The sequence below is a fragment of the Sus scrofa genome, chromosome 6 (genome assembly GCF_054392235.1).
Source record: "Sus scrofa isolate SSC_HxYL_T2T_F1_AM1 chromosome 6, Sscrofa_HxYL_maternal_Yorkshire_Landrace_v2.0, whole genome shotgun sequence".
NCBI classification, from domain to species: Eukaryota; Metazoa; Chordata; class Mammalia; order Artiodactyla; family Suidae; genus Sus; species Sus scrofa.
Window position 1 is genome coordinate 139,829,919 of NC_139388.1, and position 12,700 is coordinate 139,842,618.

Consider the following 12,700-nt stretch of genomic DNA (forward strand, 5'->3'; position numbering starts at 1 on the left):
CCAGAGATGACAGCAGAGCATTTTGTAGAAATGGAAAGAAATGTATTATATTGGGAACATGGCAGATTAAGGAAGAAATGAAACTGGAGAAAATAGTAGGGCAAGATTATAAAGAAATTTGTTTTAAAATTTTAGTGTTTGGATTTTTGCTTAAGGGGAGTGGAATTTTTTTTTAGCAAAATAGTAACATAATCAAATTTCCTTTTCTTTTTTTTTAAAGAAAGACCACTCCTGGCTTTACAGAGAAGAATGTATAATAGGCAAGAAAGCAAGTGAATCAGGAGTTAACCCAGAGCAAAGGATAACAGTGAACTGCAATTATGTAGTGGTGATGGGAAATGGGGGGAAAGTGACCAAGTTTGAGAGTAACATAGGAAATGAGACTTAATGAATGACTGGGTGTGAGGCATGAATAAGAGGGGGAAATGTTTAAGACTTTCAAGTTTCTGATTTGAGCATCTTGGTGTGTGATGACACCAAATATATGTGTCTGAAGCTCATCCAGACATAGGAAGAAAACTAGGTCAAGACATCTCTGACGCCAATTAAAATGTTTCAGGAAGGGGATGCAGCATTCACATGCTGACTCACTTAAAAATAAAGCTTGTTGTCTAACTATACATTTTACAAACACTAAAATGACATAAGAAGTACAACTTTGTGAGAGAGTTAAGTTTGGCAGCAATTCCAGAGCGATGATAAGCATTCTGGTGAGTTAGATAATTGTGATTAAATGGCTCTGGTCATTTAATATATCCCACATAGGATGGAGGCTGGAAAGAAAGAAGGAAAGGAAGGAAGGAATGAGGGATGGGAGTAGGAAATGTGGAAAGGGAAAATGGAGAGGAAGGAAGGCAAAGGGGGGTAGGAACACTTTCTCCCCTTGTTTAGATACTTATTTCTGGAAAACATACCTTCCACGAGAAGGAAGTTTATATACATTCCTTATGCTAGGCATAGCAATTTAATCAGAAACTTCTCAACACTGCACTGAAACAAACACCTTTAAATATCTGGTGTTGGAGTTCCTGCTGTGGTGCAGCGCAAACGAATCCGACTAGTATCCATGAAGACACGGGTTCAATCCCTGACCTCAATCAGTGGGTTAAGGATCCAGTGTTGCCATGAGCTGTGGTGTAGGTCGCAGACACGGCTCGGATCTGGTGTTGCTGTGGCTGCGGTATAGGCCAGCAGCTGTAGTTCCAATTTGACCCCCAGCCTGGGAACCTCCATGTGCCATGAGTACAGTCCTAAAAAGCAAAATAAATAATAAATAAATAAATGGTATTATGCCATGGGAGACTTTAAAATGTATATGCCATCCCTACTTTTGGCACAAATTCCAGAAATAATAGGGTATTCCTCAAAGTTGAATAATTTCTCTTACACTCAAAAAAGCTGAATCCTACTGGCCTTCTCCAGCTACATTGCATCTTACCATGCTTCTCCTTGCTTCAGCAAATGCCTTCTTTTCTTCCTCTATTCTTCTTCTGGCTTCTTCTTCTGCTTTCCTTTTTTCGTCTTCTCTCCTCTGTCTTTCTATTTCTTCAAAGCTGAGTTTGAGTTTACCAGGGCGGTACGCTTTAAAAATATTTTCTGTGTCTTGGTTTTCTTCCTCTTCATTTACCTAACCAAGAAACAACTCATTACTACGAATTGAGAGTCATCAAAGACAAGAATGAATTACCAATCAAAAGGCACAGATTCAGCCCCCTCACACAGAAATGGTTCTTTCCAGAGTTCCCTTTGTGGTGCAGTGGTAACAAATCCAACTAGTATCCATGACACAGGTTTGATCCCTGGCCTCGCTCAGTGGGTTAAGGATCCGGCATTGCCATGAGCTCTGGTGTAGGTTACAGATGTGGCGTGGATCCCATGTTGCTGTGGCTGTGGAGTAGCCTGGCAGCTGTAGTTCCAATTAGACCCCTAGCCTGGAAATTTCCGTATGTCGCAGGTACAGCCCTAAAAAGCAAAAAAAAAAAAAAAAAAACAAAAGAAAAAGAAAGAAAAAGAAGAAAAAGAAATGGTTCTTATGGTTCTTTTCCTCTAATATACTTGATCAAAATCCCCTTCTTTTATAACATTTTATTGATTACAAAATCAAATTTGGAAAAATTCCAAAGATGTACTAAAATTTAATAAAACTTCTCAAACAAATCAAATCATATCATACGTATCAGAATATAATTATGTATTATGATATCACATGTATAAATGTTACATATACTGAAGTCTGTTTTACCATTTGCCTCCTTGCTTCTTCAAAACCCCGCCTCTCTTCTTCTAAACGTTTTCTTGCCTCCTCCTCAGCTTGCTTCCTTCGGTTTTCTTGTCTCTGTCTTTCCAATTCTTCAAAAGTCAGTTTCAATTTTCCAGGAGAAAATGATTCTTTTTTTGCCTCGTTTTCCAGTTCATCATCCTAAGAAAACAATGAAAACCTGTCTGTTAATCACAAAAGGAAATGCTGCCAATCACCCTGATGGCTTTGACGTGATATTTATGAAAAAAAAATTACCATGACCAATGAAAGACACTTTGCTTCCTTGAGAGATCGACGTTGTTCTTCATATCTTATTCTTTTATCTTCTTCATATTTGACCCTTTCCTTTTCTTCTCGCTCTTTTTCTAGATCTTCGAAATTCTTTTTTATTTTGCCAGATGTTTTGTGCGATTTGACAGGTACCACTGTTACCAGCAGTGAATCATCTCCTTCCTAATTGATAAAACAGAGAGTTAGCGTATTTCTTCCTAATCAAAATTTAGGTTTCAGGGGCTTTTCCATCATTGGCGGATTTCATTACATTGCCATCAATGTTATGAAGAACAACACTTTATAGTTTTTACGTATTTCTATTAAATAGCTCTTTCTCTGAATTCGTTGTATGAGTTAGTCTTATGGAAATCCATTGCTGACAAGGTTCAAGAAGCATTTTTTTTTTTCCTCGAAGGTGATGTTAATACAGCTGTTTGAATAAAACTGTGTGACATTATCTGAATTTAGCTATCTGTGCACTCATCCCACAAAAGACAATGTGCATGTGAGCATACACTGAATCAATTTGATGGTGGGTGGATTCAGTTTAAACATGCAAGAAAGGTCTCTGCACATGATTTCTCTCTCCATGTAAGTTTCAAAACAGTTCATAACATGAACATGTAGTAAGGAAAAAGCCTTAGTAATTCCAAGTAATTTAGAAAACATTTATAGTATAGAGAAAACTCCTTGGTATGTGGTCCTATGCAAATATTCTTGAACTTTTTTAGGAGGGGGCTGCATCCATGGCATATGAAAATTCCCAGGCCAGGGACTGAACCTGTGCCATAGCAGTGACCCAAGCCACTGCAATGATAATGCTAGACCCTTAACCCGCTACACCACAAGAGAACTCGTTAAATTTGTTTTTAAAATTCATTTTATTTTACATCATCTATTATTGCCTCTGAACTTTTTTTTTTAAAAAAAAAGGTAAATTATAACAGGCCCCTAAAATTAAACTGCTTCCAATTTATGTGGTTGTAGTTTTAGACACACCATCAAGTTGATTGATCTTTAATTTAGTTATCTCTTGAAAGGGATAACTAAAATTTTTGTGGTTGTTGAACATTCCTTTATATGGCAATGATACTGCACTCTCTGCTAATTTGTGACAACCAAAAACAATCAGGAACTCTGAGGAAAGAAGAAAAACGATGAAAAGAAAACTGCCTTTTTCAAGTGTTAGCTTTCAACAATCTCAACTATTAAGTAACAGTTCAAGAAAGATATTGTTTTGGCAGAGTATCTCAAACAGACTTATGTTTCTAATCTAACCATGAAAACAAAAACATACTTTTCTTTAAAAACACTAAGCTATAGTGTTTGAAAGTACAAAAGTATGATCTTGCGTTTCTGTCCTTTTTGTTGTGGTTGCTATATTTATAATAAAAAGAATAAAACTCTTTTAATTTTTTAATTGAAAGATTATTTGTGAATCAGATAATTTTAGGTGAATGTTTCATTAAAGGAAATGTCCGTTTACCTCTGATGCTGATTCAGTTCCCGTATTGTTTATGTCCTCAATCTATTGAATGAGAATTTCATATCATTATATTACATCAGATCTCTGCTTTTTCCTTTTAAACATACAACTGAAAAGTAATTTAGTTGTGATTTATGGTACATTTTCAAAATTTAGAATTTTGGAAGTCTTTGAATTTTGCTCCAAATTAGCCAAGTATCTCCTTTTAAATAGATATTAAACCTTGGGAGTTCCTGTTGTGGCACAGTGAAAATGAATCCAGCTAGTATCCATGATATGGGTTCGATCCCTGGCTTTGCTCAGTGGGTTAAGGGTCCAGTGTGGCTGTGTGCTGTGGTGTAGGTTGCAGACGAAGCTCAGATCTGGCGTTGCTGTGGCTGTAGTGTAGGCTGGCAGCTATAGCTCTGATTTGACCTCTAGCCTAGGAACTTCCATATGCAGAGGGTGCAGCCCTAAAAAGAAAAAAAGTAAATAAATAAAAGAAAGAAATTAAACCTTATTGTTAATTTTTCAAATTTTTTTGTTTTTCTGGGGGTTTTTTGGCTGTGCCTGTGGCATGTTGAAGTTCCCGGGCCAGGGATCAAACCCACGCCACAGCAGCAACTGCGCTGCTGCAGTGACAACACTGGATCCAAAACCCACTGCACCACAAGGGAACTCCATTTTTTGCATTTTGATACCAATATCAATATCTAGGGAACAACATAATAAGAAAAATTAAAATAAAGCCTACCTTTGTAATTCTGCAATTTGAATAATGGACCAAACTCTTACAACCTGGCTGTGAGCTTACAACCAGCAGTTATAAATTGAAATAAGCAAGTTAAACTGAAATACAGAAAGAGTTCTCCATTCTCTGTCTCTGCCACAGCAAAAGGAAAACCTATTATTAGCAATCAATTATCATATATTTAACAATAAAAATATATGGCAAAAATACAACTGACACAATAATAAGGTACAGTGAAATGTATAGGTTTTCACATGGCGAGTTTAGAAGTGAAAATAATGCTGGCAGTCATAATTGTTTATATTATGACCAGACCTAGGTAGGACAGGCCATCATTCAAAAGAAGGGCGCTCAATTTGGCCATTACTCAAAAGAAAAATCACTAGGTTAGCTTGAAGGGCAGGCTAATGTACATACGAAGTGAGAAATGACAGAAAGATGATTTAAATAAAATAGTGTTTGAGATCTCAGGAAAAGGAAACATAAGCAATAGGAAAATGGGAGAAGTTAGAAAGTAAAAATTCAGGTTTATTGTTTTAATTTGACTTTTAATACCAGTGAAAGACCTGGAAGTAGTTAGCGCCTCACTTAGTCTAATGTTGTCCCAGTGCTCCAGAGACACTGCCCATCTCGTTGTGCCACAGGGGGAACTCCAAACATCATTTATTTTAATTACACATTTTGTTCTTTATTTTACAATTTGTATTATAAATAGAATTATTTAAAGTGATATATTTTATATTTATAATATATAACCTAAAATATTTATTATAATTGTATTCCTTTGTAAAATTTCATTTCAGATGAGATCGGTCGCGTTCAGGGTGGTATGGCCATAGACTGAAATTTCATTTCAAAATGAGTACTAATCTTCCATAACTGGAGGTTGCAGAGGTAAAATACACCATCCTTTCTTCAGATAAAGACGTACAAAATAATAAAATATAGCAAATTACAATTCTTCTCTATAATTCATCTGGCATATGATATTATCGGCCACCATATAAATGGACATTTGTGCCACAGCAGGGGGTTATCTGCAAAGTCAGGGTAAATAAACTTCTTCGACATGGAATATGCTTTGCCTTCTTTGTCACTTTTTTTCAGAAAGGTAGAAGAGACTAAAAAAAGCATAGCAAATAGACTTAAAGCGCTTAAAAGAACAGGCAAAAAAGAGTCAAGAACAATCTCACAATAAAAATGGTTATGAGGAGTTCCCATCATGGCGCAGTGGTTAATGAATCCGACTGGGAACCATGAGGTTGCGGGTTTGATTCCTGGCCTTGCTCAGTGGGTTAAGGAGCCGGCGTTGCTGTGAGCTGTGGCGTAGGTCGCAGACGTGGCTCAGATCCCACATTGCTGTGGCTGTGGTGTAGGTTGGCAGCTGCAGCTCTGATTAGACCCCTAGCCTGGGAACCTCCATATGCCACGGGTGTGGCCCTAGAAAAGGCAAAAAGAAAAAAAAAATGGTTATGAAAGACACAATATACTGTGAAGACTATGTTAGGATAGTTAAAATATTGATGAGAGAAGAAGAGAAACTAAAATGGTTTCATGACATTTTTTCTATATGCACTGTTATTCAAGTGAAACATTTATTTACAGCCCAATGACTTTGTACCAGGCACTGAACTATGCGATTTGCCTTTATTAACTCACACAATATTATTAAAAATTCTAGGATACAAACACCATTATTGTCTCATTAAGTTCAATACACTGATCATCTCTTTTGATCGTACAGGTATATAAGCATATATAACTGGCTTCTGTCATTTTGTTCAACTCTATGACTACAGACCACATATAATATGAAACAAATATCAATATATTAAAGAAGTTTTTTGTGAATTGACTAGTCCTTTACTTAATAAAATGTAATTAGAACTGAGAATTTCAAGTTTCTATATCATTTTAATCACTGACGATTTTGAGAGAATAGCCTTTTCTGGAAATTAGACCAGATTCTGGAGGGTATGTTGTTGTTGCTGCTGTTTTGGCCACTCCTGTGGTATGTGGAAATTCCTGGGCCAGAGATCAAACCCGCTCCAGAGCAGCCACCCAAACTGCTTCAGTGACACTGCTGGATCCTTAAACTGCTACATCACAAGAGAATGCCAAGACTCTTGAGTATTTTAAAATACTTACCAGCCTCTTAGCTCTCATGCACTGAACTAAAATATATGGGAATTCTAAGTTCATTAAGAGACTATACCAAAATTTATCACGACATTGTAGATCAACTATACTTCAATAAAACTTTAAAAAGAGAGAGAGAGACTATATAAAGGAGTTCCTGCTGTGACACAGTGGGTTAAGAATCCAACTGCAGGAGTTCCCGTTGTGGTGCAGTGGAAACGAATCCAACTAGGAACCATGAGGTTGTGGGTTCCATCCCTGGCCTCGTTCAGTGGGTTAAAGATCTGGTGTTGTCCTAAGCTGTGGTGTAGGTCACAGACGTGGTTCGGATCCTGAGTTGCTATGGCTGTGGCATAGGCCCGCAGCTGTAGCTTTGATTTGACCCCTAGCCTTGGAACCTCCATATGCTGTGGGCGCAACCCTAAAAAGCAAAAAAAAAAAAAAAAGAATCCAACTGCAGAGGCTCAGGTGGCTGTGAAGGCATAACAGGTTTGATCCCCGGCCTAGCACAGTGGGTTAAAGAAACCAGTGTTGCTGCAGCATCGCTGCTGTGGCTCAGATTCAATCCCTGGTCCAGGAACTTCCATATGCCATGGGTGTGGCCAAAAAAAAAAAAAGAGAGACTGTATAAAATCACAGTAATAATGTTTTTATCCTTCTAATTTGTCCTCAGTGGCTCTGCGCATCAGTAATGGCTATATGAAGGAAATGGCTGCTACACAGTTCTCCCCTCTCCTGTTGCTGTTCCTAACTGAAAAAAAAAAAAAAAAAAAGCTAAGCTAGCTCACAACACCATTATTGAATAAAATGTGATTTAATTTATTTCAAATTATTGAGTAGGATGATGTCCTAATTATGCCTTCACGTTTGATAATAACCGAGTATTTTTTGATTACTATTAAAAGACTAGCATTTTGTCATGGGCACAAGCATACTTTATGTGGGAAACTGTCTTACATCTCTATAAAATTCTCTAATGTATCAAGAAAAATAAGGAATGTGGACAGTGTAAAGAATGTGGACACAATGATAAGATGGTATATAACAAAGTCATCTCAGTATTCAACCTGGAAATAGGCACATTCTGTCCTTATCCTCCTATGCGTTTGATACTAAATATGTCATTTTCACGTTATATTAAAATATTTTAATTAGGCAACATAGTGGTTAGTTTTACTCTATAATTGGTTTCTGAAGCAAATACCAACTTAATATCTTGTGTATACCTGCTCAGCCCTTTTTGCTAATTCACGCTGAATCTTCCGCTTTTCTAACATATCCTGCTCAATTCTGCGTTTTCGTTCCTCCTCTGTTCTCTTCCTTTGTTCCTCTTGTCTTTGTTTCTCCATTTCAGCAAATTTACCTTTAACAGTTCCTAAGAACATACGACATAGTTTTGATATTTTGCTATGTTTCGTTTTTTGCAATTTTCTTGACCATTTACCCCTCAAGTGTCTTACCTGTTAGCTTTGGGACATAAGCCTTTTCTATTTTAGAAGATACCTCTTCCTCATCAGAAGCAAGCATTTCTTTAATCTAGATGGTTAAATAAAGTAATATGAACATGTCCAAACTTCAGACTATATCATATTATATGCAGAGTTTGAAATTAGTTTTTAAACACAGAAAATATTTTAAGTATAGTTAATATGAAATGTAGATAACGCGAATCATAAATAAAATGTAAATTTAAAAGGTGAAAATAAATATTTGCATGAGAATAAAAGAAAAGAAAATAACCTCCTGCTTTCTCCTGTTCCATTCTCTCTCTCTAATATATTGTTCTTTTCTTCTTTGCTTTTCGTCTCTAGATCTCCTTTGATTTCTTTCTTCCCTGGCTCTCTGCATGGCTTCAAACTTATCCTTTACATCACCCTTGCCAAGTTTTGGCACATAGGATTTTGGTACAGGTTTAGATGAAGAAAGCAGAATCTTCGTTAGAAGAAAACAAAGAGAAGAAAGTTAAAAAAAAAAAAAAACAAGATAGGAAGAAATTAGATAAAGATAGATCAGAATGAGCAATATAAGAAATATTTATAGAAACAGAATATAGAAATGAATTTGAAACCTTTGAAATTATAGAAAACATGAGAGTAAAAATTACATTAATATATCGCAAAAAAGACCTATTTCCTAGGTGCGTTCCACTGAAGCTGAAGGCTTCGGAAATATAAAAATTGAATACTGGAGTCTAATTTAAAACAATCTGTATTTTACTGTCTTAATTCATTAGTAAAGATTCCGATTTTACATCACTTGCTTAAAAGACACCAAGGCTAATGTTAATCAATTAGATGAAGTTGAAAACAAAGCAAAAAGCTTCGGCCTAATTCACCTATCAACCTTCTTGCTTGTTTCCATATCTAATATGAACAAAGCTGAAGGCCTTTACTTCTCATTGAGGCTGAGGGGAACCAAGGTCTTTGTGCACGAGCAGCGATAGTTGTTGTTACTACTGCTATCCTTGAAACCCACATTGAAAATGTATAAGAATGCCGCATCATTCCAAACAGGATGTATCAGAGAGGAGACTTCCCAAATGCCAAATGAGCTTTTCCATCAAGGGAGGGATCTAGTAAGTGGAGACTGGAGAAATGATTTTCCTCCATTCTGAAACCAGGAAAGGAAATTATCTTCATCTTTTTGAAAACTACACTGATCTCTGAAAGAAACTGCAGCCCATAAAACTTCATTGCCTCAGAACACCAAAGCCTTTCTCCTACAACCAAGAACCAGAAAAAGGTTAAGTTTAGGTGCGGGAGATGCAGACTATAGCATGTGGAGTGGATAAGCAATGAGGTCCTGCTGTCTAGCACAGGGAACTATATCTACTCACTTGTGATAAAAGATAATGTGAAAAAAAGAATGTATAACTTTTTTTTTTTTTTTTTTTTTTTTTGTCTTTTTTTGCTATTTCTTGGGTCGCTCCCGCGGCATATGGAGGTTCCCAGGCTAGGGGTTGAATCAGAGCTGTAGCCACCGGCCTACGCCCGAGCCACAGCAACGCAGGATCCGAGCCGCGTCTGCAACCTACACTACAGCTCACGGCAACGCCGGATCGTTAACCCACTGAGCAAGGGCAGGGACCGAACCCGCAACCTCATGGTTCCTAGTCGGATTCGTTAACCACTGTGCCACGACGGGAACTCCACTTTTTTCAATATATATGTATAACTGGGTCACTTTGCTGTACAGCAGAAATTCAGATAACATTGTAAATCAACTATGATAAAAATTTAAATATATAAATAATTTTTTTTAACAGGTTTAATTGTGGCTTTTAGAAAAAGTAGCTAAAAGGATCCTCACCTTTTTCTAAGAAAAAGCGAGAATTATCTCTTTCTCTTAAGGGTATATGTCAAATCTGTTTTTCTTTTTAATACTGAAAAAATAACTTCTAAGATTTATCAAGATATTAAAAGTCTCGAAAGATGCCCACCATCACATCTCACTACTATTCACAAAATTTAATAGCCATGCTTCCTAGATAAGAATCCGAATAAATATACTGGGTCCGAGACAAGCCTGTGAATTTAAGCTCTTCTTACGTTTTACATCTCGACACTATGTTGCTATGAACTTCTGAAGATAACCTTTCCGCCATAGAATTGCCCTTTTAGCAGTTAACTCTACAACACCCTCATTTTTTTTTTTTTAATTTTTAAGACTTACCTCAGCCTTTTGGGAAATATCATTCATGTTTGCGCTCTGTGGTCGTAGGGTGATTATGAAGCTTTGTAATTTTATGCACCTGAAAAATATAGTAACACCGAATAAGAATTTTTCTAATATGCTATGTATTTTTGTAAAGAGAAATAGCATGTTAATTGCCCCTCAAAAAATAATGACATAATCCAGGCAAGTATAATAACCCTCAGCTCCTTTCCCTAAAATTCAGGGTATACAAAGTACAAGGTACAGTGTTAAAAGATCCTTATAAGTTTACAGCCCAGAATAGCTTAGTGAATGAATCAAGGGCTCTTGCAAAGAATTCATTCTGCAGTCATTGGGTGTATTGTTCTAGAAACATCAACAAGGTCATGGTGGTTGATCATGTTATCTAGGTCTTCCATATCTTTACCAAAAAAAAAAAAATATATATATATATATATATAGGGGGGGCCTAGTTCTATCAGTCTTCAACTATGTGGAATTATCTTCCCTTAATTCTGTCTTTTTTTTTTCATGTAATTTCAGATTTTTAAAGATGCATATATACATTAGGACTATAAGTTGTTTTTTTTTTTTTGGTTTTGGTTTTGGCCACATCCACAGCATGAAGAAGTTCCCTGGCCAGGGAATGAACCTGTGCCACAGCAGTGACCCAAACCATAGCAGGACAATGCCAGATCCTTAACCTCTAGGCCACCAGGGAACCCTTATAATATTTTCTTTTCGAAATGGCCTTTTCATCAGTATGAAATTTCCCTCCTCTCTCATTGTCTTGAACTTATTCTACATTAAATAGTCACACCAACTTTCTTAAGTTTAGTCTGCATAGTATATAATTTTCTAGCCACTTACTTTCAATCTATCCATGCCTTTATATGTTAAAGTATATCTCTTGGACACAGCATGTAAATGAATCTTGTGTTTTAAAAAAAATCAATTTAAATAATATCTGTCTTTTAATTGTAGTTTTATCTTTTTTTTTTTTTTTTTTGGCCGCCCTGCAGTACTTGGAGACTCTAGGCCAGGGATTAGATCCAAGCCCAGCGCCAGATCCTTTAACACACTGCGCCTGAGTGGGGATTGAACCTGCATCCTGGGGCTGCAGAGACGTAACCGATCATTGTGCCACAGCAAGAACTTTGCCTAGTCCATTAACATTTAATGTAATTATTTATATGAATGGACTTAAGCCTACCATTTTACTTTTTGTTTCTTGCTTGCCCCTCATTTTCTGTTCCTCTAGTATTTTTCTACCTACTTCTGTATTACTTGAATAATTTTTAGAATTTTATCTACTGGCTTTAGATTTTTTTAATTTAAAAAATATTTAAGGTATCATAGACATACAATAAGCTATACTTTTTGAGAGTGCACAATTTGATAAGTTCTGACATATGTACGTACCCATGACACCATCGCCACAATCAAGATACGAATATTTGGAGTTCCCATCCTGGCTCAGTGGAAACAAATCTGACTAGTATCCATGAGGACACAGACTCAATCCCTGGCCTTGCTCAGTGGGTTAAGCATCTGGCATCGCCGTGAGCTGTGGTGTAGGTCACAGACGCAGCATTGATCCCACATTGCTGTGGCTGTGGTGCAGGCCAGTGGCTACAGCTCCGATTTGACCTCTAGCGTGGGAACATCTTTCTATATGCTGTGGGTGTGGCACTAAAAAGACCAAAAAGAAAAAGAAAAAAAAAGATACATATTTACATTATACCCAAAAGTTTTCTCGGATCCCCTTACTTCCCTTTTCTTCTTGCCTTTCCCTCCTCCATCCCTAGGCAGATATGCTTTCTGTCACTGTAGATTAGTTTGAATTTTCTATAAATGGAATCATACAGTATTTACTCTACTGTCTGACTTCTTTCACTCCGCATAATTATTTTGAGATACATCCATGTTATTGCATATATTGATAATTCACTTCTTTCTATTAATGAATATTCTTTCATTGTATAGAACATTCCACAGTTAATCACTGTTAACCATTCATCTGTGGATAGACATTTATATTGTTTCCAGTTACTACTACAAATAAAGCTGGTATGAATATTCATGTACAAGTCTTTGTATGAGCTATGCTTTTTTTATTTCTCTTGGGTAAATAAATAAAATATAGGAATTTCTGCTA

General features: G+C 36.5%; 1 protein-coding gene across 8 annotated transcripts in view; it reads right to left on the reverse strand.

Moving 5' to 3' along the window:
* The window catches only part of NEXN (nexilin F-actin binding protein), a 64,114-nt gene that overhangs the window by 22,492 nt on the left and 28,922 nt on the right, over window positions 1-12,700 (reverse strand). The window contains exons 2-9 of one of the 8 annotated variants that reach the window (XM_021096439.2): window positions 10,561-10,639; window positions 8,629-8,820; window positions 8,349-8,424; window positions 8,115-8,263; window positions 4,020-4,061; window positions 2,516-2,713; window positions 2,243-2,419; window positions 1,439-1,627 (exon numbers count right to left, since the gene is read on the reverse strand). In XM_021096439.2, the coding sequence (XP_020952098.1) occupies window positions 1,439-1,627; window positions 2,243-2,419; window positions 2,516-2,713; window positions 4,020-4,061; window positions 8,115-8,263; window positions 8,349-8,424; window positions 8,629-8,820; window positions 10,561-10,587 (1,050 nt within the window). In that variant the 5' untranslated portion in view covers window positions 10,588-10,639. Of the gene's footprint in view, window positions 1-1,438; window positions 1,628-2,242; window positions 2,420-2,515; window positions 2,714-4,019; window positions 4,062-8,114; window positions 8,264-8,348; window positions 8,425-8,628; window positions 8,821-10,560; window positions 10,640-12,700 lie in introns of those variants that run through there. The other 7 variants (XM_084964657.1, XM_021096443.2, XM_021096442.2 and 4 more) reach the window with 7 other exon arrangements.